Source organism: Lissotriton helveticus, chromosome 1_1 (genome assembly GCF_964261635.1).
Source record: "Lissotriton helveticus chromosome 1_1, aLisHel1.1, whole genome shotgun sequence".
Taxonomy (NCBI): domain Eukaryota; kingdom Metazoa; phylum Chordata; class Amphibia; order Caudata; family Salamandridae; genus Lissotriton; species Lissotriton helveticus.
The window spans coordinates 598,967,211-598,992,953 of NC_136057.1; the positions used below are offsets into that span (position 1 = coordinate 598,967,211).

The 25,743-nt window shown below is 46.8% G+C and overlaps 1 protein-coding gene across 3 annotated transcripts in view; it reads right to left on the minus strand.

Moving 5' to 3' along the window:
- The window catches only part of DNAI7 (dynein axonemal intermediate chain 7), a 931,046-nt gene that overhangs the window by 545,886 nt on the left and 359,417 nt on the right, over positions 1-25,743 (minus strand). For all 3 annotated transcript variants that reach the window (XM_078674105.1, XM_078674106.1, XM_078674108.1), the window contains one exon: positions 16,724-17,024. In XM_078674105.1, the coding sequence (XP_078530231.1) occupies positions 16,724-17,024 (301 nt within the window). The remainder of the gene's footprint in view (positions 1-16,723; positions 17,025-25,743) is intronic.

The window sequence follows — 25,743 nt, forward strand, 5'->3', positions numbered from 1 at the left end:
TGAATGGTCACACATCCTCTCGCTTTCCCATAGAAAGAGGCACCGAACAGGGGTGTCCTCTTTCACCCCTTCTATTCGCACTGTATATGGAGCCGTTAGCATTACGGATTAGGCGCCATTCTCTTATCTCGGGGATGAAGTTTGGCGGAGATGTACATACTATAAGTCTGTACGCGGATGACATCCTGCTTTCCCTGCCCAACCTGATCCCTGCGTTGCGAGCCCTCTTCATTGAAAGCATTGCTTCGCGCAGGCTTCGGGATTTAAGATCAACATGGACAAGTCAATCGCACTCAACATCTCCCTTTCCCCGCCCACTTTAGCTCACTTACAAGAAGAACACCCCATACAATGGTCAACATCCTCGATTCCGTACCTGGGAATTCAGTTAGACCCCACTATACAAGCCACAAATGAAACCAACTACTCCATCCTCCGCGCACACATCTGTAAGGAACTTGGACAGTGGAAACACTATAATCTTTCCTGGCAAGGCAGGATAGCAGCCACTAAGATGACCATCTTCCCCCAGATCCTGTATTTTTTTCAGACCCTTATTATTATTATTATTATTATTATTATTATTATTATTATTATTATTAATATGCGTTCTTATATAGCGCTCGATTACCCGAAGGCATCTCGGCGCTTGCCTTGGGAACCCGTCCTGGCTTTTTCCCTGTGAGATACCGGCACTGGGCCTCCCCAAGGTGGAAGCCAGGCATCCCGCCGCGGGGGGGGCCGTAGTGGAGATTAAGCAAGCTGATGCCCAGAGTTGCAGAATGTGAACCCGTGATTCGAGTAGGTACCGAAACGAGAATTATCGAGTCCGTGGCTATTTGGGCTCAAGACCCTGCCGCGTCGGGAATTGAACCCTGGTCCCGGGTCTGACCTCTGCTTCAGTATCTACCTCCTCTAACCAGTGAGCCACACCCTCCCCCTACGTTCTCCCTCAGGCTGGATTCAACAGACCCAATCAGATTTAGCACATTTATTTTGGCAGGGTCGCAGGCCCCAGTTTAAACATGCGATAGCGATACTTCCACCGGAGAGGGGAGGGGTAGGGGTCCCTGACCTACAGCTCTATTTTCATGCCTCCCAGCTCCGATATTTAGTGGAATGGCATCGCCCAGAATCGGGGAAGCACTGGTTTTTCCAGGACCAGGCAGTGGCAGCCATGCCTCTGCAAGGCATTCCATTTCTCCGCAAGCCACACAGGCCACCCAATCTCTATGCATCATACATCACAAGCACGATCATGGCGTCCTGTGACCACACCAACACTGCCCATGATCTGACTACCTATCCCTCCTCCCTCACACCACTGTTCTATAACCCAGAATTCCAACTTGGCATGGATTCTAGGGCCTTTTCCGCCTGGCGTTCCATTCTATGTCGGTCCCTGGGCTACCTCTTCGACCTAGAAGGGATCATCCCATTTCCACAACTAAGGACAGATTACGGCCTCCCTGAATCAGAGCGCCTGCCCTACCTGCAGCTCAGGCATTGGGCGCTTCAACCGCACATTAAACCTGGGGCTCAGCGCCTTTTGACATCCTATGAGAAATGGCTCTTCACCCGCACATCGATAATAAAATAATCTCCGACCTATATAAGCAGTTATTGACGTCCTCTACGTACACATATAGCGCTGGTTGAGCACGATGGGAACGAGACCTAGGAAGTACGCTTAGTCACAAGGAATGGGAAGGCATATATCACAGGGCTAGACATTCAGACATTCAGCATACCACACAGGGCTCACTGAGACACTGACTAAGATAGCCACATACTGGTATTAAACGCCAGAGCGCCTACATGCTTTGATTCCCGACAGAGTGCCCTTTGCTGGAGGGATTGTGGGAGGTGGGCACCCTACTGCGTCTCCTCTGGGACTGTGAACGTCTCCAATCATATTGGTCTCAGATGCTCGATGAGATAGACACCCATTTTGAGACGCAGCGCCTGAGATTTCCTACATATATTCTCCTGGGCTTACCCAACCCCATGAGGTACCTGCTAAAATCCCGCAGGGGCCGACTGATTGCCATCGCATTAGGCGCAGCCACACAGAATATCCTTGTGCATTGGCGCTCTGCCAAGCTCCCAACACCCTCACAACAGCTGGCAAGGGGTCTGATTTCCCAGAGATGTGGCAACCCTTTCTGACCCTACTTATAACTGAGTTTCCGAGAACTGGCATGCCCCCGATACCTCAGACTTCTGCACCTCTCAGACACACAGCTCCCTCACTATGGTTCTTCACAACAACGCACGCGACCACATAGTTTCCCGGATTATTTCTTTTTTCCCCTTGTCTGGTGGACAAGGGGGTGGGGGCGGGTGGTGCTAATGTTGGACCCCAGTTGTCTGTTTTTGTTTTCCCTGTTCTCCTCTTATTGTTTATTCCCACAGGCCCGCTCGGCTCATATTACCTTGGTAATGCTACTATTTGCGATACTTGTTGTCTATATTGCATTGTTCCCACGGAGCTCGGGTCTTGTTCTTTTTTTCTGCTTGAATTTTTTTTTTTAAACCATAAAATGTATCCGAATAAAGATCTGAAACTGAAACGGAAAACTAAAAACAGAATCTCTAGCTCAAGTTTGAACACATTTAAAAACCTGTTAGATATTTACTTGAAAATGAGATTACAATCAGTTTTTATAGATAGTACAAGTTTGTTGTTTTTTTTTTAACCTCATCCATGCTGTTGACGAGCTGAGCTCGTCATGGAGTACAGCTGAGCTCCATGCATGAGCTCGTCACGGCCGTTGGAACGTTCGCACGTGGGGCTAATTTCCCCGCTGTGCTGAACGTTCTAAAAACGGGTGCGGCCGTGACGAGCTCAGCTCGTCATGAGGGCAGCTCAGCTTTGCCTCATGACGAGCTCAGCTCGTCATCAGCATGGGGGCGCCGCGCGCGTCCCCTCCCCCCCGCACAGGAGGGGAAAACACCCCGCAGCGAAGGGGTTAATAAAAAGGAGATGTAGCTTGAATGTGTGGAAACATTCAGAAATATTTTAACATTAGCTAAGGAGTGCAAAAATAAACATTTTGGGCCCGATTCACAGAACTAATCTGAGACAAAATCCTAAACTTACTACGTTTGGTATTCACAGAATGCACTTACTACTTTTGGTTAAACTTACTACTTTTGGTTAAACTTACTACTTTTTGTATTCACAGAAGGCATTTAGTAGTAGTAAATTAACTTTACTACTATCAAATGCCTTCTGTGAATACCAAAAGTAGTAAGTCTAACCAAAAGTAGTAAGTTTAACCAAAAGTAGTTAGTGCCTTCTGTGAACACCAAAAGTAGTAAGTTTAGGATTGTGTCTCAAATTAGTTCTGTGAATCGGGCCCTTTGTGATTAATATCTCCTTTCTGGAGGAGCCGCGCCAGCGATCAAAATGGCCGCTTGAGCATCGGCTCCGCCGGCCGCCACATCCTGACTTGCCATCCAGCACATTATCCCGAGCCCCGTCCCTACCATTGGGTGGGGGACCAGCACCTGAGCCACCAGGTGGAATTTTGAACGATTTGTGTGCTCCGATGACCTAATATGGTCGCCTGGAAGTTTTGGGTCTACAGGAAACGTCACCAGGACCCCGCGTGTGGCGCTGCCCGCTCTGGAGTTCAACAACAACGGCGAGTGGTTCCGGAAGTGCTTGGTGGCACTCGATCCATGGAAGTCGTGTCGCATCTGTGGTGCCTCCGGGTTCCCCTCTCAGACTTGTTCACACTGTGCTCCCCCTGCTGGGACGGAGAAACCCGCGATCGACAGGCTTTGATCGACTGGGCGACACATTGCCGCGGCCTTGTTCGATCGGTGGCGGTGGTGTCCTGCTAGAGGTTGAGAATGGCGGCGAGAGGGGACCCCGAAAAACCGCCGCCAAAAACATCTAAGACTACCAGACTGGTGCAGTCCAATAGACTGGAGAAGTACAGTTTTTCCAAGGGCTCCCCGGTGGACGAGAAGCGCGCTCAAGCGGGTGGCCAGGAGGGTGACCCCTCCGGAGAGGACCCGACGATGAAGGACCTGATGGCAGCGATCACCGGGATCCAGTCCTCCCTTGGTAGGATGGACTCCAAATTGGACACGGTGACTATTGAGGTGGGCCTCATTCGCGCGGACCTCACAAAAACCACCGAAAAGGTCAAGTCACTCGAGATCAAAAAATCGAGCCTCACAGATGATGTGTCGGAACTTCAGCGGGAGGTGAGAGACCTGAAGGCATCTCAGGCTCAATGTGACCGAAAGCTGGATGAATACGAGGGACGGGCGAGGCGCAATAACGTCCGCATCCTAGGCGTACCGGAGAGATCAGAGGGGCAGGCCCCGGATCTTTTTGTGGAAGATCTTATCCTGAACCACCTGAAACCCAAGGGCCTCCGTAAATTGTTTACGGAGGAGAGAGCCCATACAGTTCCTGGCAGACGCCCAAAGACAGGGGCGCTACCTCGTCCTATGATCGCACGCATATTAAATTTTCGGGATCGGGATGCCATCCTGCAGACGGCAAGATCCTCCGGACCTCTGGCATTTGAGAACGCTTCCTTGCTCTTTTTCCCCGATTTCACCCAGACAGTCCAGAAACAACGGCAGGGTTTTATGGCAATTAAAAGGCGGCTGCGGGCCGCGGAAATCAAATACTCCATGCTGTTCCCGGCCCGCCTACGGATCGAGCGCGACGGAAAGACTTGGTTTTTTGACCATCCTGAGGCTGCTGTGGACTGGCTGGACCGTGTTCAAGTGCCGGATGCAGAGGAAGACACACGGGCGGAAAACGAGGACCAGTGACTTTCTTCTGTTCGTGTCAGTTTGACTATGGTGGTGGGGGTGCTGGTTTGACCGGGGAGAACTCTTTCCCCCATCGATATAATTAACATTTTTGGTTTTTATTAAACATTCTTGATGGGGTTTGTTCGTGGGTTGGGATTGTGGAGATCGGTGGCCTGTTGTAAGGTCCTCCTCCGTTTTCTACGTTTAGATTCAGTAGTTAGTCTTGGGGAGACAGGCACACTGCTAGTTGGGGATGTGCATATGTTGCATGCAGGGGTGCAGGGAGGGGGGTTGGCAAGTTGGGTTTAGGGGTTTTTTGTTCGTTGGTTTGTGTTTTGTTTATGACCTGTGTCTGCTATGGGTGTCACGGAATGCATCAGAATTCTCGGGGGATGAGTATGGCTTCCACTAGGTTGGGCTTAGGTATATGCGTCCTCAGTTGGAATGTGAATGGCTTGGGAGATAAGATCAAGCGTGCTATGGTGGGGCAGCTAATCAGACGACGATCGCCAGATGTGGTTTTGCTACAGGAGACCCATCTCATGGGTAAGAGATGTATGGCGCTGCACCGGGGAGGGTATAAACTGGTGGCCCATGCCGGTTTTGCCTCAGGTTCTAGAGGGGTAGGGATTTTAGTTAAGAACTCCTTCCCGTTCACCATACAAGCGACTTGGTCTGATAATCGAGGCCGATATGTTGGCATCTCGGGGCTCTGGGAGGGTAGGCCTGTCACGTTCCTTTCAATATATGTTCCCCCCACGCTGCAGACAGACACCTTTCGCAACTTGAGCAGGGTGTTTTTGTCGTTGCCCATCGGTATCATGGTGGTGGGGGGAGATTTCAATGCTGTGATGGACGGTGAGCTGGACAGGTACCCCTCCCGTGTGTTATTGCCCTCTCGTAGATGGTTGTCGGATTTTGTCTCCGCAACCGGCATGGTGGACGGGTGGAGACTTCAGCACCCCGGTGACTCGGAGTATACACATGTGTCTATGGCACATCACTCTTTCTCCAGGATTGATCATGTGTTGGTGCCTGCGTCGCAGGCGATGTTTGTTCAGGAAGTGAGTCATCTGGCTAGAGGAGTATCTGATCACTCGCCGATTTGGCTTCAACTGAAAATCGGACAAAGTGATGTGGCCGGGATAGCTGCAATTAGTGCTTGGCGGTTGAGAGACCCTACTACCAAAAAGGAGATAGTACGTGTTACGGATAGCTACTTCTGAGAGAACGCGGGGACAGTTGACTCCGGCTGCTCCGTCTGGGAGGCCTACAAAACTGTAGTCAGGGGGAGGCGCTCTCCCTAATCTCTGGGCAGAAAAAGAGGAGTAGGGCGGAAATTGACAGGATTGAGGCGGAGCTATCGGCCTTGGAAAGGGTGGTCTCCACTGATGGGGATCCGGGGGCGGTACACCGCCTCGGTCTCCTTAGAGACGAGTACACACACTTGGGCCGTGATAGCGCGAGGGAGCAACATGCCAACACACAAAGGAGAATTTATGAACATGGCGATAAGGCTGGGAAATTGATTACGTGGCTGGAGTAGGGTGATTGGGGATCGCATCTGGTGCCGGAGCTGCAGCTTGCGGGCTCGGGTGTCACGACGGATCCACAGAGTATAGTGGATGAGTTTGCCCGCTATTATGAGGAGGTCTATACTTCGATGGGACAGTACATGGTGGAAGAGAATGTGGAGGTTATCCGAGATATTCCAATGCCCGTCTTGTCACCTGAGCATAGGGAGTTTCTGGATTCCGCTATCACGAATGACGAGGTCGCGATGGCTATCCGGGGGGGGTTCACTCCGGAAAAGCCTCGGGCCCGAACGGTATCCCCATAGAACTGTATAAATTGCATGCAGACCGCCTGGCTCCGTTCCTAAAAGATATGTATCTTGAGAGTAGAGAAAGTGGTGTACTACCTTATGACCAACGCATCGCCAGTATAATTGTGATTTATAAGGATGGCAAACCTCGGTTGGAGTGCTCCTCCTATCGACCGATTTCTCACCTGAATGCGGAGCCTAAGGTCCTAGCCAAGTTACTTGCCAACCGGTTGGTGTAAGTTGTCTCGGAACTGGTGCACCCGGATCAGTCCGGCTTCATGCCGCGCCGTAATACTGCTCTTAATCTTCGTAGACTCCATGGAGTGGTGGCGGGTGCTTCCCGCATTCACGAGCCAGCGGTGCTCCTGTCGCTAGACGCTACTATGGCGTTCCACAGGGTGGAATGGTTTTACCTGTTTGCGGTGTTGGTGAAGCTAGGGTTCGGAGCAGAATTTATAAGTTGGATCCGTGTTCTGTACTCGGCTCCGTTGGCCCGAGTGGTGGTGAATAACCATAAGTCCCGCGATTACCAGCTGGGGAGGGGCACCCGTCAGCGATGTCCCCTTTCACCACTGTTGTTTGCCCTACCCTGGAGCCGCTTGCGGCTTGGGTACGCTGGGACAGATCAATCAAAGGGCTGCGATGGACCCCGGAGTGGGAGGATACAATTTCGCTCTACGCTGATGATGTTCTCATGTACCTGACTTCCCCCCGGCAGTCCCTGATTGTCTTTCTGGACATCTTAGCAATTTATGGGAGATACTCGGGTTTCGCTATCAATTGGGCGAAGTCGGTCCTTTTTGTGTTGAGCGGTGACCCCCCCTAGAGTGCCAGCGAACTATCCGGTAAAAGTCGAACTGGTAAGCTTTCGCTACCTTGGAATTTACGTCTCAAGAGATCCTAAGGTGCGCATCAACGCTAATTTGGGTCCCCCCTTGGCCAGACTCCGTTGTGATATTGCAAAATGGAGGGAGCTGCCGCTTTCCCTGTTGGGTCGGGCGGTTTTGTTTAAAATGATGGCGCTAACACGGTTTTTATATGCCTTGCAAAACTCCTTCGATCCCGTACCCCCCACTTATTTTAATGAGATAGAATCATTGCAGCGTCAACTCCTCTGGGCCGGGAAACCGCGGATTGCACTATCCAAATTGATGTTACCCTGGTATGATGGTGGGATTGGACTGCCCAATATCAGGAAATACTACTGGCCCTCCCAATTAGCCCCTATCAATCATGCGATCTATGGCTCTCCGGCAGACTCCGGGTTTGCCATGGATCGTGGCTAGTTGCCGGGGGTGAGTACACTAGGGTCTTGTATGCCAGACACGGGAGGTTTCCTCTGCTGGGTCCGAAGTCGGTTTCGCCGCGGGTGTGGCATGAGGCTAACCGAGCTCTTAAATGGGAGGGGAAGATAACAATGCCACGCCACTGTGGAACTCGGAAGCTTTTGGGTGGTCTGTGGAAGTCGAAGGGTTTCGATCGCTGGGACCTGATTGGTATCTCGCAGGTCCGAGACATATGGGGTAAGAAGGGGATATTAACCTTTGAGGAACTGCAAGCCAGACACCAACTGAATGAGAGTGAGCGGTATCGCTATTTACAAATTAAGCATGCACTAGCGGCGGCTATCCTACGGGATGTGAAACCGTCGGTGGCCTCTCCGCTGGAGGATCGAATTTTGGATGGGTATCTTCCTACCAAAGCGATTTCTCTAGTTTACAAGAAATTGGTCAATCACACTGAGGATCCCCTGGTGAAAGTCCGGGAACAATGTGTTGCGGATGGCTTGGTTTTGGATGACAAAGAATGATTTGCGGATACTCATGGCACGAAGGTCATGTTTAATTGTTTTGTTGTTTATGTTTAAAAAATATCTCCTTTCTGCCTATTACAGTACAGCTAGAAAAACAGCAGAATTAAGAAAAGCAATGTTCTGTTTTCCTCTTTAAACAGCTGCTTTAATTATGCTCCATTACCTGACCAGCCCATCCCCTCAGTTTCTGGCTCTGGCAGAAAGCATTGTGACGTTCAGAACTCAACTGCCGTAAATTATTACAGATGAGCGGCTACATTATTTCTTTTAAAAATGTGGATGAGCGAGTCACAAGTTGCTTATCATGAAACAATTGGAGGCAGGTTTTTATACATGGATTGTACAATCCCATTTAATATATATGCATTTCAAGCACTAACCACTTGGATCATTTGTGATAAACATCTAGCAAAAAGGTTGAAAACGACCAAAATTCCTAACAATATGTTATACATACCCACGTATACATTATGTGTATAAACTAGCACAATAAGTCATGTATGTGAATCATTCATATATGCATGTCTACCAGTACGTTATGAAGGAAAACCATAATGTAATGTTTTCAAACCAGTAGGCTGTACATTTCAACCAATATATTACAAATATACCCTCTTGAATATATCTTTTCTCTCTCTCCTTATACCTTCTGCTCTCTTGCATTCATGCTATCTCTGTAGCTCTGTGCTCCACTCTTTGCCGCTCTTGGCCTACTGCCATCAGCTCTTTTGGCACTTTATCTCTTGGTTACTAATATTTGCTTTGCCCTTTTTTTGGCTTCTCAATCATTATTTGCCTCCTGTCGGCCTTCTCTTGATTTTTATACCCATCTCTGCCTCTTCTTCAAGAGTTACTCACTCTTTCTGTGCTGCTTTACTTTGACGTTCTCACTTATTCTTTGCTGCTTTTTCACAGATTTCCTTACTCATTCTTTCCCACATTTTCTTGATTTTCTCACTTACTCCTCAACTTTTTGGCCTTTTACTCACTCTTTGCCGCTTTTCCATAGCTCCTGAGGCCTCCCGATTGTTCCCCTTTGCTCTTTTTCTTTAATCTCGAACTATCTCAAAAGCTTTTGCCACTCTAACCACCTTGGTCTTCCTTTTCCTACTCTTTGCTCCCCTTAGTGTCTTCATCCCCATGTGACAGCCTTTCCCACCTTTGCTCCAGTGCCACATTCCCTTCCTGCGGCATGTTCCAGCCCCACTTACCTCTCTATATCTCCCCTCATGTCTACTCCTAGTTAATGGCACCGGCAGCACAGATGCTCACCGATGCACGGCTGTCGCACATAAAGTGTGCCAAAGGAAAGTTGATTTTGCCCACCTGCACCCAGTACCAAGACCCCTAGTTACCATCCCACCCACAGCCCCCGATGATAACCCATTCAACCCTCTTTTCCCTAAAGCCCAGTGTTGGACCTGGCCCTTTTGGCAGGTTCACCCTAAAACTTTTTGCTTTTTCCTAGCCTGTTTCTGGAACCTGGTGTTGGTGATTTTAGGCCTTTGCGCACTTTTTCACTGTGGTACAGTGTAAAGTGCGTGTGCTCTCTGTGTATGTGTGGTGAGTGACCTGCCCTCCCATAGGAATGAATGGGGAATATGTATGCCCATGGTAGTTCCTGATGTGTGGGGAGTGCAGGGTCAAGTTTGATATGTGAGAACTCGTGAGACTGAATGCTGCGCAATGGTATATGCGGCATGATTGTGTCTAGTCTAGAAGTGCCACTTTTAGAAGTTGGCATATTTGTGTAATTTGTGCCTGGCGTGTGATTGGCTGGAGCCTGGCCCCAGGAGTGCCTGGGCCTGCTTGTGGATTGACTGTCTGGTTTGAGGGTGGCAGGGGCTGGGGAGCCCCAGGAGGTTGTCTGAGTCAGCCCGTGGATGAAAGGCTGCATCTGCTGCCAGGGAAGTGGGAAGAGATGGCACCTAGGAGTGAATAGGGCTGTGCCTGCCTGCCACAATGCTGGCTCCACCTCCAGCTGGGCGACTGTCGCCTATAACCAGTTCTAGCTGGTTCTCACACTGCCTGCACCCTGCTAGACAAAGGAATTTACAGTATAAAAAGGGGCTGTGTCCCCTTACAATTTGTTCTTGTTTCTGACTTGAATCCTACCAGGGGCGTGCTGCTGCTTGGGTCCCAGGGGAATCCCTGGGCCCTGCCCAGCCCCTGGATACCTGATGGACTTGTCCTGGACCCCTGATGGACTTGTCCTGGACCCCTGAAGGACTTTTTGCTGGACTTTGCTGTCCAGGACTTTTGGGGACCCCTTTGCCTGGCTCTCCTGCCCCCTTCACTCATGGGGGCTGCTTTAGTGCTTATAGCGCTGGGAAGCGCTTTATTTTGACCCATAGAGAGCGTGTCGCCATCACGCATTTTGCGTGAGGTTTGGCAGGTGCCTACCCCGCGACGTTGCCTATTTATTTTATTGTTTTACGATTGCCCACCTCGCTTCTCTATTTTATTTTAATATCTCGAGGGTGCCCACCCCTCATTCTGCCCCCTTTGTTTCACCGCTGCGGCCCGAGCCGTTTGGGTTCATGGCCGCCGAAGAGAAGCTTCCCCGAGGCGCCGCGCTGTGATTGGCGGGCCGCGGGAGGCTCGCCCTGGTAGGCTGCGCCGTGATTGGAGAGCCGCGGGAGGCTCGCCCTGGAAGGCCGCGCTGTGATTGGCCCGCGGTCGAGAGAGGGGAGAGAAGATGGCGGCGGCCGCTGTGGGGCTCCCGTGACTGGGAGGGAGCCCCGAGAGAAGAGAGGAGCCGAGAGGTAGCGTGGCCGGGGTTCGAGTGAAGAGCCCTGTGTGCGGGCAGAGCCCCGGCCCGCGGCCGAGTGCAGAGAAGTACCGGCAGCAGTGGGGGACACTGTAGAGAGACAGCGCGACGATGGAGCCTCCCCGCAGCAGGGCCGGTGAGTGAGGGGCTGCGGGGGGAAGCTCCGTGCGGCTGCTGTTGGTGCCGGTTTGAGGCACTTGAGTCAGGGCGGCCCCAGATGGCAGTGGGCCGCCCCACCGCATTCTCGCTGAGAGCCCCGAGAGTCTCAAGTTGCACCTTCGTTTTATGAGCCATTGAGGCTTCGGGGGCATTCCCAGTAACCGAGTCCCCCGAGGAGGGACTCCAACGATGACGCATATTTGTGCTCGAGCCTAGAGAGGCTCAGGGGGCCAATTTCTTTGTATAGAGCCCTGAGAAGCTCCATGGGGGCGCAGGTCGGTGCCTGTGTAGGCACAGCGTCTGGGGGCATGTTTGTTTAGAGAGCCCCACGGTGGCACAGTTGTTTCAGAGCCTGAGGGCTCCATGGAGAATATTTGTTTTAGAGCCTGAGTGGCTCCAACGTTTGACTATGTGCAGTTTCAGAGCCTGTGTGGCTCCAACGTTCTGCGCAGTGTTGTGGCAGAGCCTGTGTGGCTCCAACAGTTGGCGCAGTTCTGTTCTAGGGTCAGTGAGGACCCTGTCGCAGTTTTGTCTCCCAGCTGCCCAGCAATTAGTGGGCAGCTGCACCGTTTAGGTCTTGTGATGTTCCCAGGTGCCCAGCAAGTAGTGGGCACCTGCACCGTTTAGGTTTTGCGCCAGTGGCGCACCCCTGACTGGCGCTGCATTGGCAGCGCGCCCTGACATTCTGGACACAGGGCTCTTTAGTCCCTTTATTAGATGGGGGCTGGTATGTGATTTTATTTAGGCGCAATGTGATTATCTATGTGATGGTAATTGCCTAATGTGAGGTTTGCGCAATGTGATGTGGTGCTAGGAAATGTAATGCATTTAATATGATTACGCACCTTGATCTTACACCTCTGAATGTTTTTGGACATGATGTGTTTTTGCGATATTGAGTTATGTTCTGGCACCTCTGAATGTTATTATGCATCATGTGTCTTCCTTGATTTTACACCTCTGAATGTGTTGGTTTATGCATCATGTGTTTTTCCTTCCCTGCACCTCTGAATGTGTTTATGATGCATCATGTGCCTTATTATTACACCGCTGAATGTGTTTTTATACATCATGTGTTTACCTTTTTCCCTACACCTCTGAATGTTTGATGCATCATGTGTAATGTGTTCTTGCGTATACCCCTAAATGTATTTTATTCTTAGGTGGTTGTTCTTTCCAGTACAGGTGGTCCTAGTGAGGTCCTGGTCCCCTGCGTGACATTCTCCTAAGGTGGTTAGGGTTGCGTAGGTGGTACTTACCTGTTACCAGTAGTTACTGGTTGTGTGCTATTCTTGCTAATTTGTGCTACAGTGGTTTTATATCCTTTTATTCTAATTTCTGACAGTATTTCTATTTCTAAAAGTGTTGATTCTGACAGTGGCCCATGTGGCCCTGTCTTGTAAATAATCCCTTATGAATATTGCCCGTGCCAGTTGGCACAATGTACATGTGTGATTTCTATCTGATGTGATTTTGACAATACAGAAGTTATTTTCATATAACCTTGTGTGGAGTTCCTTTTGTGGTGTGCCTAGGATGTTGTTGCTGGTGTGTGCTGGCGCAAATGCTTTACACATTGCCTCCGAGTTTAGCCTCACTGCTCGTGCCAAGCTACCAAGGGGGTGAGCAGGGATTATCTTGGCGTGTGACTCCCTCGCCCTGACTAGAATGGTGGTTTCTGCCTGGCTTTGGCGTCAGCCTTAGCCTACCAGAAATAGCCAGTTCTAACACCCAGGCACACCTTCCAGCACTTGTGTCGAGCCTCACCAACCAACACTGAAGGGGCATTTTCCTGGATTGACTGCCACTTATCGTGCTCTCCCTCCCCCTGCACTCTCCAAACATGCTCCCTACACATTTCCACCAAACGTCACTATCCTGCAGCCCTTAACACCCTCAAATGTCACCCCATCCATTCTCTATATTGCCTCCTCCTTAACACGTGTTCCCTCACCAGACACGCTCAGACGTTTGGTACCTCCTGCATAATCTCACACCAGACTTGCTCTTCCTCACCAAAACGGGACTGGTCCCAACATCAGCCCCAACATCAACATGGCAATACTTCTACAATAAAAGATCATCAGACAGGACAAACAGATCCCGACGAGGAGTTGTCATACTTTTTAAAGAGCACATACAGTGCACCACCATAGCCATGAACATTAACAACAGTATGGAACACCTGACCTTCATCTGCATATCACCAACTACACCTTGAACGTTACCCCTTATCTACTGACCTCTCATACTGCCCGCAATTGGAATTGGACCAACCACACCCTTGTCTACTTCAATGTGCCCAACCAACACAACTAGCCTAGAACAAGAGTTCAGAAGAAACCAGGTCATCAGAGTTTCAAATCCACCTTTCTCAACACCAGAACAACCTTGCTCAAACCATTTGGATCACCTCCTGTGTGGACACCCTGGCACCGCTCAAAACCACTGGCCCCCCTGCCTCACTCAGAGCTACCAACACTAATAGGACCAGGCCACAAGTAAGTTGGTGTACAGAAGGACTTAGCGCCATCAAATGCAACTGCTATCAACACAAATGTAGATTGAGGGCAGAGTCATGCCGACAAGGAAAAGGGCACATACAAGTCAGCCCTCAGACAACACCATCAACAAATCAAAGCCACCAAAAGAGCAGCTCTCACCAACCGTATTGAAAACAACACCAAGGAGATTTTTGCCATCGTGAAGGACCTCTCCTTTCTTGCAGCTACCACCACCTGCATTGCCTCGTCACAGGACCTCTGCACCTCTCTTTATCAGCTGCAAGATCAGCAACATCTATGCTAAGTTCAAACACCAGTTGGACTCTACCACTCTTGCAGCCATCCAGCCTATCGAGACCAACTCGCAGAAATCCACCTTGATAATGTGGCACACCATCAAGTCAGAAGAAACTTCATCAACCATGCAGTCCATACATTCTGGGACGCTCACGGACCACTTCCTGCACCACATCTTTGCCAAAGGACTGGGCCCAATGAGCGCTGCTCTTACCTCGATTCACAATGCCTCGATCAATACAGCAACCTTACAAGTCACTAGGAAGTGCATTACAGTAATCCTGCTCCTAAATAAACCTTTTATCGACCGATCTCTGTGCAATCATACCCAGAAAAAGTCCTGGAAAAAATAAACAAAGAGCTAGCCAAGCAACCCAATGACAACCACCTCTCCGACAAAACTCAGTCCAGATTCAGGTCCAACCAAGACCTGAGACTACTCTCAGATCCACCTGTGACCTAGGAGACACCACTGCCTCAATCATGATTCATGCTAGACCTATTTGCCGCCTTCTACATGATCTCCCACCCCATACTCTTTCAACACCTTCACAAAGCTAGTGTACAAGGTTCTGCACTTTCCTAGATCTGCTTATTCTTAACAGATCCAACTCTGTCAGTCAACCTGACTCCCTTCACCTTGACTGCCGCCAACCTCATCTGCGGAGTTCCCAACGTTCTTTGCTCAGCCCTTCACTTTTAAACACCTACCTAAACCCACTCACCAGCATCATCTGCACCCATGAAATAAATGTTGTCTCCTATGCAGATGATGCTCAGGCTAATCCTGTTCGACAAAACCCCAACTACCTGGGCCAACTTCCCCTCCTGCATGTCTGATATCACCAGATGCATGAAACCCAACTATTTCAAACTCAAAGCAGACAAAACAGAAGTTTTACTCTTCTGCAAATAAATATTGCTTTGGAACTCCACCTGCTTAATGGCAGAACTCGGACCCAGCCTGTGCAAGCCAAGCAAAGAACCTCGTCATAATGATGGGTGACCAGCTCATCATGACCTCACAAACTCCTTACACACACATACAAAGCCCTGCTCAATCCTGGCCTGCCTTCCTCAATAATCTCATCAACGTCCACACTCCCACAAGCCGGAATCCAACTTGCACACATTCCCGCATAAGCAGAACCTGAACCGGAAGTCATGCTTCTCCCACTTTGTTCCCAAAGCCTGGAACAACCTGTCACTTCCTATCAAAGACACCTCCTCAGTTCTTGAATTTTGAAGAAAAAAACTGAAGACCGAACTTGTCACCAAGATATGGCAAAGTTATATCCTCGACGGCATGAGCTTATCTGTGCCAGGATACCCTGCCAGGTGAATCGTATGCTCTACAAATACCCATAACATAACAGAATAATGCAAACTAGTCCATTAAAAGAGTGATCCAATATAGTATGTGTATGAACCATTACATTAAACATTTCCACCCATGTATTATTCAAGCAACGCAGTATGTTATGCATTTGAGTCAATGTGATATGTACAAAACTGGTACATTTTGAGGGCATTCAAATATGTCATGCATCTCAAAAAATGCATTACACGTCTAGCCCAGTGTGTTCCATGTCATCACAGTAGGGTATCCGGTAGGTTAAACAGGCAAACCACAATATTTGACAGATTAACCAATATGAGGGTAAACCAATAGAGTTTACCTGCAAACCAATACACACTGTGCAAGCACACCACCTGTCTTATAGATACAGCAGTATTTGCTGTGCATATACCAATGCACTAATAGGACACAGCAGCGTGATGTTGTTATAAACTGGTGTACTAGAAACATAGACTGATATGTTCCGCTTAAAAATATAAACCAATGTGCTTGATACCAACAATTTATCTATTTATTAGCCAACATATTGATTCCTCAAACCTGCTTTACTGTGCACAACCAGTATGATGTATGCAAACCAATACAGCTTGTATGAACCAGTGCAGTATGCACAAAGGGACATGCAATAAGTTTCATATATAAACCAATGTAGTTGCTAGTGAATGAACCTCTATGACCAATATAAACAAATATGCATCATATAGGAAGCAATTGGATGTTGGCCGATGGCATCTCATAGAATACAGCAAACATCCACAACAAAACGTGTTCCTTTGAACATAGGATGAAAAAAGAACAAATGTTCATGGACAGCCTTGTTGGCTGGTCAATATAGCATGCTACTATCAACTGGAGGTCGCATTTGGTCTTGAAACTATTGATGCCATAAATAATTACCTTTCCCCACGATAGCTATCTGTTCTCAATATGCATTGCATCAACACTTATGTTCAGGCCTGTATAATTGCTCTTCTCCATTCTGAGGTTGGAAACAGTGCAGGAAGAAGTTTCACCACACAGCTGAAATTTAGAAATCAACTTTGGAAAAAAACATTGCAATACTCAAAAATTATCTTCTGTGATTTGGCAAGATTATTTATGGCTTCATCCACATGAAATGTCAGAATCTATGAAAAAGAAGCTCAGTCGTGCATTGTATATTTTCAGTTGATTCTCAGATCAGCGCTTACATTGAAGTGAAGGGTCCTACCTTTCTTCCATCAATTTGTGTTTCATCAAGAGATGATGGAATTATTTCAGCTTCATTTTTGTCTTCCTCCCCCTCTGGGTAACTGACATTTTCACCAATACTCTCCAAATGTAGGTTTGACTTTTCTTTGCTTTCTTCTGCTGATTTTGGTGGTGGTGGTGGTGGTGGGGCATAGGTTGAACTGTGTTGAGAAAGATGGTCATAATAAGTGTGCAAAATGCGCACAGCAATGCTGCTCATTGCCATTGGCCTTGGCAAATCAAATCCAAAGGCCCCATCAGGAAAAGTATAGCCTTTAAACCTGAAAAATAAAAATAAGCTATGAAATTTTAGTATGAACCATGACACATGCTATTTAAAATTAGAAAAATGACAAGTAGTAAATGTTGATTTGCCTGTAAACCTCAGGTAGAAATTGTGAGACCAAGAGTGGTAATTTGAATTCTGTAGCTTTTCACATGGAGAGGGCTTTCAAATTTTTCATTCTCAGTTCTGAATATTCTTCTTCAATAGAATTTTAGCAATTCATGTTTTTGGTGAAGTTGTGGTGATCTGTGTGAAATGTAGAACTACATTTACTAAAAGCTGGTATTTCCATAGCACTGAGTAATTTAGTGCTATGCACATGGACGTTTTCAATGGGAGAATTTTCACAATGCTTTGCACCCTATGAGCGGTCACCCAAACCCTTACAAAATAATCCTCTCATATGTAACAGCTGCCATCAACAGTAATCAGCATTTGAAGAAATTGTGACCACTGTAAGGATAGCCTCATCAAAAAGAACTTCAAATTACTTTCTGATTCGATTGCCACAACCTGTCTCACTATACTGATACAGGATCAGAGTAAATCAGAAAAGGTTAGCAAACAGCCACTTAAAAAATGATGACCCAGTCATTTATGCCCTATTATTGCAATGGCTTTGGTTACTGTGCTTTCAGTAACCTAGAACAGTTCGCAAGTGTAAAAACTATAATAGATTGAGGTGATCTTAAAAATAGCTGATCCATTTTACCAAAAGAAATATCTTCTAGGAAAGAAATGTCATAACATCGGCAATAATCCAGCTCTACATTTTCAGTAACTACATTAATTCGCCGCCCCCCCCCCCCCTCCCCAAATATCATCTTGATATCTTCATCAAGTATTCTCAATTACTAGTGTCTGGATAGCATAGCATGTACACACTGGCACAGGCTCAGAGGCAAACAAATATACTTGTACATAGACACATTTGACAGGACATGCACTCTCTCATGCAAATGTACTGCTGATCCTTAACAGGCACTCGCTTTTTAGGTCGAGCATTTGAGACCTCTTGTATACTTTAGTACACTTCTCTTGTGAGTTTGAAGCCATCCCCCGGATTTCCCCCGGCTTTTCATGTGTTTGTTTCAGTGTCTTTTAAACAGCCTTGCTTGCTAGTGGCCAACTTTGTCCCTTCTTTTGCTCTTTCTTTGACTCCCATGGAGCAGGGACTAGGAACTGCAATTTTATGCTTTGGTATTTTATCTCTTGGTTTGGGGACTACTTTATTATTTCTTTCCTGCTCGTGTTACACTGTGGGGGGCTTCAGGCCCATAGCTGCTTACTTTTTTATTGCAGCATTCGTCCCTCCCACCTCCTCCCAAGCAGGATAAGAACAGCTGTTGCGCTCCGATTGGAGCTGTTGTGATGTGGGTACTCTGCGGTGAGTGCAGGAGCCTTCTCGTGAAAGAGAGGTGGAAACGTGCTCAGCAGGACCAACCAAATTGCTAAGTTTTATTGGCTATAGTTAACTTTTGGTGATGTTTATTACGTCTTCTTTTCTCCCTTTGCCTGCATACCTTCCTCTGCAACAAAACACAAGACTGGCAAACGGCAGAGTAAGGCATGTGGGCAAAGTGAGAAAAGAAGATTTCTTTAACAGCGCACTGCATCTGAAAGCCATTTCCTCTTTGCACAATACAGAGCCTGTGCACAATTCTTATTTCATCGTCTCTAACCACTTTACGGTGCAGAGGCCCGTATTTTCGGAGGGTGCATGGCGAGACAGCGGCCCTCGCTCGTTCAGTGTTTTTATTCAACTTGAACATGTGTTCATGAAGAAAAGGCTGCCAATGCAATGTACCACAATCTGGCCCGCGTGTGGTGCCTCCGTAGATGTGTTTCGTTTACAGAGCCGGCTTCGCTTGTCTCTGATATCCGGCAGTGGCAGACGATGTGGGTGGCTGTGTTGGGCTCGACATTAAATGTAAAGTCATTGATTCCGTTACCAGGCTCTATAGACTAGCCTCAAATAGCTGCATAGAAATGGAAAGTGCATCCATGAACATTTCACAAGAATTCCCCCCGTCTTATGTTGCAGGAAGCTAAAATATAATCCAAGGGCTTCTTTTGTATGACAAATTTATTCACAGGTATTTTCGAAGTGGTACATGCTATGGTGTGGATAAAGTTGTATTCGTCATTATGTTCACGCATATTCATGAATCTCGCTGTCTCCCACCAGGTGGTAGCTAAACGTTTTTTGTTTGACCAGCTGGCAATCGGTATTCACTTTGCGGTCAGATGCACCCCCCCCCCCCCCCATGCTTTTTCTGTCTATGCTTGCTTGAAACACAGAGTGCTAAGAGTTAATGTGTAAGTATGTTGCTTTCCCAGCAGTTACAATATGAATTCCCCATGCCCCGAAATTATCTAAAACATTTTTTTGCTTGTTGGAATGAGTCAGCTCATCTGTAGGTCAGATTGGGGATCTAAAAAGTTCTGGTTTTATATATTTACACAGAAGTCGGTTAACTGTTCTGCAATGAGATGGAATCAGTGCATTAAACAGATTAATCGAAAATACACTACTTGCCACAGCCCCAAATGTTGATACTAAATACGTTTGTGGAATTAACACTTTGTAATTGCTCTTCCCACATTATACACGCATCCAACACAGCTGGGCTGTTTGTCACACCTTATTATTTTCACAAAAACGCTAAAGTTTTAAAACGGTGGTTTGAAACATGCTTTTATGGGTGATGCGCACAAAATCGTGTTTAAATGTGCAGTGATGTATATTCCATTGCTCAGCAAGCATTGAAGAGCAGCTGTTTACGCTGCAGGTTTAAAGCTGAAATGTGCAGCATGCAGCCCTGTAACCCCATCGGGTGGTTCTGATTCTGCAAAGCCCCGGGTTGTGCACGGTTTCATTGATAGAAACGTCTGGAAAGTCACCATACCCCAAACTAACATTGTATTGTATTGTAATTGCATTTATATAGCGCTTACAACCCCTGACGAGGCGTCAAAGCTCTTTTTCGATGGGTAGCACGCTACTCCGGGACCCATAGACCCATAGAGAATTAGTGTTGAATTAGTATAGTGAAACATGCAAGTACATTTTAAGTGGTGGATAGGTTAGTCAGTTATTTGGATATGGAATGATAGAAGAAGGATAGAGGAGGACAAAGGTTTGTATTTATTTATCGCATGTTGACGCACGCTATTCAGGAAGCCTATAAAGGATTAGTGGTGAATTAATATGGTGAAATATGAGGTAATTTCAGTAGTGGGTATTAGTCTGTTACTTGGAGTGAGAAGGATAGCGGAGGAATAAAAGGGGAAGAAAGATTAATATTCATATATCACTTGTTACCCCTGAAGGGTGTTGACGCGCTTTTCTGGCGAGTAGTACGCCACTCCGGAACCCATAAAGGATTAGTGTTGAAAATTAGTATAGTATAAATATAAAGTAATTTGAGTAGTAGATATGTTATTCAGTTATTTGGGAAGTATATTAGTATAGTTGAATATGGAATTTGAGAAGTGAACATGCTAGTCTGTTAATTTTTATTGAAAAGGATAGTGGAGGGATAAAAGAGTGAAGGATATTTTTTTTAGGTCTTAGCAGTAGGAAGAGGCTTTTGGATGAGTTAAATGGAGTTTTGGAGGGAAGGAGTCAGAGGGGAGAGTTTAGAAAGGTTTATTTTAGGGGATCGGTGTAGTAAAAAGAGGTGTCAGATAATGCAAGGAGTGGTGGAGCAGGAGAGAGTCTAGAAAGGGTTATTTTGGCGATCATAGTAGTGGTATGGGGTTTGGGATAAATGAGAGAGTGGATGTAGAGGATATATTGATAGATGTACAGGATGAGAGATAGGGTAGTGCATTGGAAGGAGTAGTAGAAAGAAGTTTGAGATGAGTCAGAAGGTTGGGCTAGAAGATATATTGAGCGAAGTATAGGCTGAGAAATAGGCTAGTGCATTGGAAATGCTAAATTAGAAGAAAGTGATAAATATATAGATCCATAAGTAAATTGAAAGTATATAGATACATAAAGGAAGTAAGTATATTTAGATTGAATATATTGATAGAGGCACAGGATGAGAAATAGGGTAGTGCATTGGATATGCTTTTTCAGGAGAAAAGTAACAGACACACAGATCCAAGTACATGGAAAGTACATAGATGCACAATGGAAGTATGTACATGTAGACCAAAGATGATTTTTATTTATTGATTAATAATATTATTATTATTACTATTTTCTTTTTTTTCTTTTCTCTTAACAACATAATTATTTTATATGTTTTATAAAGTAATACACAAAGGTAGGTACATATCTATAGTGAAAACAAATGCTTATATACAGAGGGACATGCTGTAAATTTCTGTTTCCGTATGGTGCTTATGTGGGGAAGAGCCAAATATTGAGTAGTTTTCTGAAGATAAGGTGGTTATCGGTGGATCTTATGTTGGGGGTAAAGAGTTCCATAGTTTGGCTGCTTGAACAGAGAAGGATGTGCCACCCATGGTTTTTTTCTTGTATGGTGGGATTTTGAGGCGAGATGCTCCTTTAGAGTGGAGTTCCTTTGTTGAATGTGTTTGGTGATTTTATTCCTGATGAAGAGCGGTCCTATTCCATGTGTTGCTTTGTTGGTAATACAAAGCAGCTTGAACGTAGATCTTCTGGCAACCGGTAACCAATGCAGGGCTTTCAAGGCAGGGGAGATGTGGTCTCGCGGTTTGATATGCAAGAGCAGTCTGGCAGCTGAGTTCTGAATCCGTTGTAGTCTTTTCATGGTCGTTAAAGATGATCCGTGGTAGGGGCTATTGGCGTAATAGAGTTTGGACAGAACAACAGAGATGGTAGCTCGGACCTTGTGTGGAAATTTCAAATGAGGGAAAATTTGTCACAGTGTTTTTATAGTAGCAAAGCTTGATCTTGCTAGTTTATCCACTTGGGCATTCATCGACAGCTTGGAGTCCATGATCATTCTGTGGTTTATTACATCCTTCGATACTTTAGGCAGTGATCCTAGTTTATCAGGCGATGCGGCAAGCGGGTTGTAATTTTTCCAATCGTCACACGATGTATTTCAGTTTTTGAAGCATTCAATTTGAGATGGTTCCAAGTCATCCACTGATCCACGGCTCTGAGACAGCTGTAAATTTGTGATTTTCCAATGTCTTTGGGGCATTCCAGTTGAAGGAGTAGTTGCGTGTCATCTGCATAGTTGTAGCACGTGAGGTGAAATTTATTGATCAGTACTGGTAAAGACTTCATGTAGATGTTGAAAAACATGGGCAAGAAGATAGAACCTTGAGGGACCCCTGCTTTTGTGGAGTATGGTTTGGAAGAGAAAAGTGGGATATGGATGACATTAGTTCTGTTTCGAAGGTAGGACGCGATACAGTCTAGAGCAGTTCTCTCTATGCCAGCTTCATAAAGTCTTTGTTTCAGAGTGTCATGGTCAACCGTGTCAAAGGCAGCTGAGAGGTCCAAGAGGAGTAGCGCAGCTACCCCGTTGCGGTCAACTGTATTCTTTAGATCATCCCAGATGGCAAGAAGGGCAGATTCAGTGCCTCTTCCCGGACGGAATCATGTTTGGAAATCTGAAAGTATGTCATTTTCTTCAATGAATTGTGACATCTGGGCGAACGCTGCTCTTTCTATCAGTTTGCCCAGGAAAGGTCCATTTGTAATGGGTCTGTAGTTGTCAGGGTTCAGCAGGTCCAAGATTGTTTTCTTCAGTAAAGGGTGTATGTATGACTTTTTGAGTTCTTCTGGAAATATTCCAGTAGTTAAGGAATCGTTGATGATTCTTCTTACTGGAATGGCAGCAGAGGTTGTTACAATAATTGTCTTGAAAGTTTGTCGCGGACAGGGGTTAGAAGGGCTGCCGGCAGGCCTGCTTGCTTTGACCAGGTCCATAAATTCATCGTGTGAGATGTGTTGGAAGGAACTGAGAGGCTTGATTAGAGCATTCTTGGATAGTTGTTTTGTACAAGGGTTAGTGCTGGTGCTTTGTTTCTGTTTTAAGTACGAGTCCAACGTGTCTGCTTTGTCCGTGTAATGATTTGCCAGATTGTCTGTGAACACTTCATTCCTTACTTTTACACCGAGCCGGACGGCTGTTTTATCTTTAATTGTGCTACAGATTTTATTGTTGCATTACCCTTTGTGTCCGACCCCCCCCTGTTCTTACGCTGGAGCCAGCATAGCGCACCCATAATATTGATGACAGACATACGATTGCTCACTTGACATTTTGTGGCATCTTACACTTCTGTGGGGGGCACACTCGATTACGGAGACTTCTGGCCGATTCTAGGGCCATTGACACGGGTCGGCCGAATTGACGGTGGCCATCTTAGGTAGGGCTACCCTCCCACGGCGCTCTAGTCGCCGCTATAAAAACGTTCAGGCATGACTCCGCACAGCGGACGCGTTCAGCGGGCGCGCCGGGCTGGCGCCGGAGTCAAGCCTGAGTCCTGCCCGTCTGCTCCCGTCCGCGTCCGGACGCTGCCCAGGGCCACCCCTCTTGATCCTAGCGCCCTGGAGATATCAGGTAAAATTACCTATTCGAGCGCCCAACTACGCCATCTCTGCCCCACTATACCAATAGGGTGCAAACACTCTCTCAATCCTGAACAGCTTCCCCTCACATGCGCTGCATGTCTATTTAAAACCCCTCTTGTTAACTCCTTACAGAGTGACACCGGCATTAAAATGCTTCTGCTGAACTGCCGCTCGCTGCGTAAACATACTACTCAAATTCATGATTTGATCATGGACCATCAGCCTGAGGTTTTCTTTTTAACGGAAACATGGCTAGACGATACCTCCTCTCCAGAAACACTTGATGCTATCCCGATGGGATATTGCTTACGCAGATTAGATAGTGAGAAACAAAGAGGAGGTGGGATTGCGATTATTTATAGAGAGGAACTCACATGTACCCTGGAACCTGTAAATATTACAAAATGTGAGGCCGGTGCCTTTTCTATCATAATCTCCCCGAAACTCACCATAAATGGCTACCTGCTCTACAGACCTCCTGGTCCTGCTGCAACTTTTTGTGACAGCTTATTGGACGCAATTACTCAACCAGCAGTTAGATACAACCAATTTCTTCTGATGGGGGACTTAAATATTCATTTTGAGAATACAGAGTGCATAGAAGCACAAACTCTTCTAGGGGCACTCAAATCCATGATGTTAGAACTGCAATTTATTACGCCTACACATCAATCAGGCCATCTACTCGACCCTCTCTTTGCTAACTGGAATTCCATTCTGACTGCCCCTCCCTTCACAATTCCTTGGTCAGACCATAAACTGTCCAATGAACTATGCAACTCCATTGCAGATCACTTCATAAACAAAGTGGACACAATACACGCTTCATTTACTAAAATACCTGCGATTCCTATACAGGGGAAAATGACAGACAGCTGCCCGGACAGAACTATGCGCTTAAACAGTTTTGTGATGCCAGACTGTCAGTCAATGCTCCGCATTGTTAAAAGTGTGAAATCAGGCTCACCTAATGATGCTGTTCCACCTAAATGCTTCACTGACATCACAGATGTTTTATTAAATCACATAAGTCATCTCATCTCCCTCTCCTTCCTTGAAAAGCAGGTACCTGAACCTTGGAAAAGAGCTCAGGTTATTCCCTTCAAAAAGAAAGCTAACTTGCACGTGTCTCAACTTCAAAACCTTCGCCCAATCTCTCTGTTTCCCTTCTGTATGAAAGTGGCAGAAAAAATTGTGAACATACAGCTCATGGAATATCTGGAGCAAGGGCGATTCCTCCACCCTACCCAATCAGGCTTCAGAGCTCAATATTCTACTGAATCGGCAGTCCTTTATTCAACAGAACTGCTGAGGCAAATAGCTGACAAAGGCCAGACAGCAGCGCTTGTGTTACTTGACTTAAGCGCGGCTTTTGATACTGTTTCACACTCCATGCTGCTGTCACGTCTATCAGAGATCGGAGTTGAAGGAGATGCATATGAGTGGCTAAAGTCATTTTTGGAAAATAGAAGTTTCCAAATTCACTGCTCGCCATTCAAGTCTACTCCCAGACAGCTGAAGCACGGGGTTCCACAGGGCTCAAGTTTGAGCCCTACCTTGTTCAACCTGTACATGGAACCCCTTGCACGTATAGTTGAGTCCTTCGGTGTTAATATTATAACTTACGCCGATGATACGCAACTGATGATCACACTCAGTCAAGATGGTGAAGAGACAGCTATCAACTTTTCAGCCTGTCTTTCAGCTGTAGCGAGCTGGATGAACAACAACTGTCTGTGTCTGAATGGAGACAAGACTGAGGTGTTGCTCATTGGTGAGGCTCCTTCAGCGTGGTCATCAGACTGGTGGCCAGCGGAACTTGGTCAGACCCCTGTCCCTACGGATTCAGCCAAGAATTTGGGAATGATACTAGAAACCAAACTTTCGTATGTGAAGCATATCGAAAAGGTTACTGGCAAATGTTATGCAGTCCTCAAAATCCTGCGTAAGGTCCTGGACCTAGTACCGATGAGTTCAAGGAAATCCCTTGTCCATGCCATAGTCACCCCCCCATCTTGACTATGGCAATGCCCTACTTATAGGGCTGAGCCAAAAAGGTTTGAGACAACTACAAAGAGTCCAGAATATGGCTGTCCGCCTAGTTCTCAACCTCCCACGCAGAGCTTCAGGGAAAGATGCATTATCCAAATTGCACTGGCTTCCTATAAAGGAACGTATACTTTTC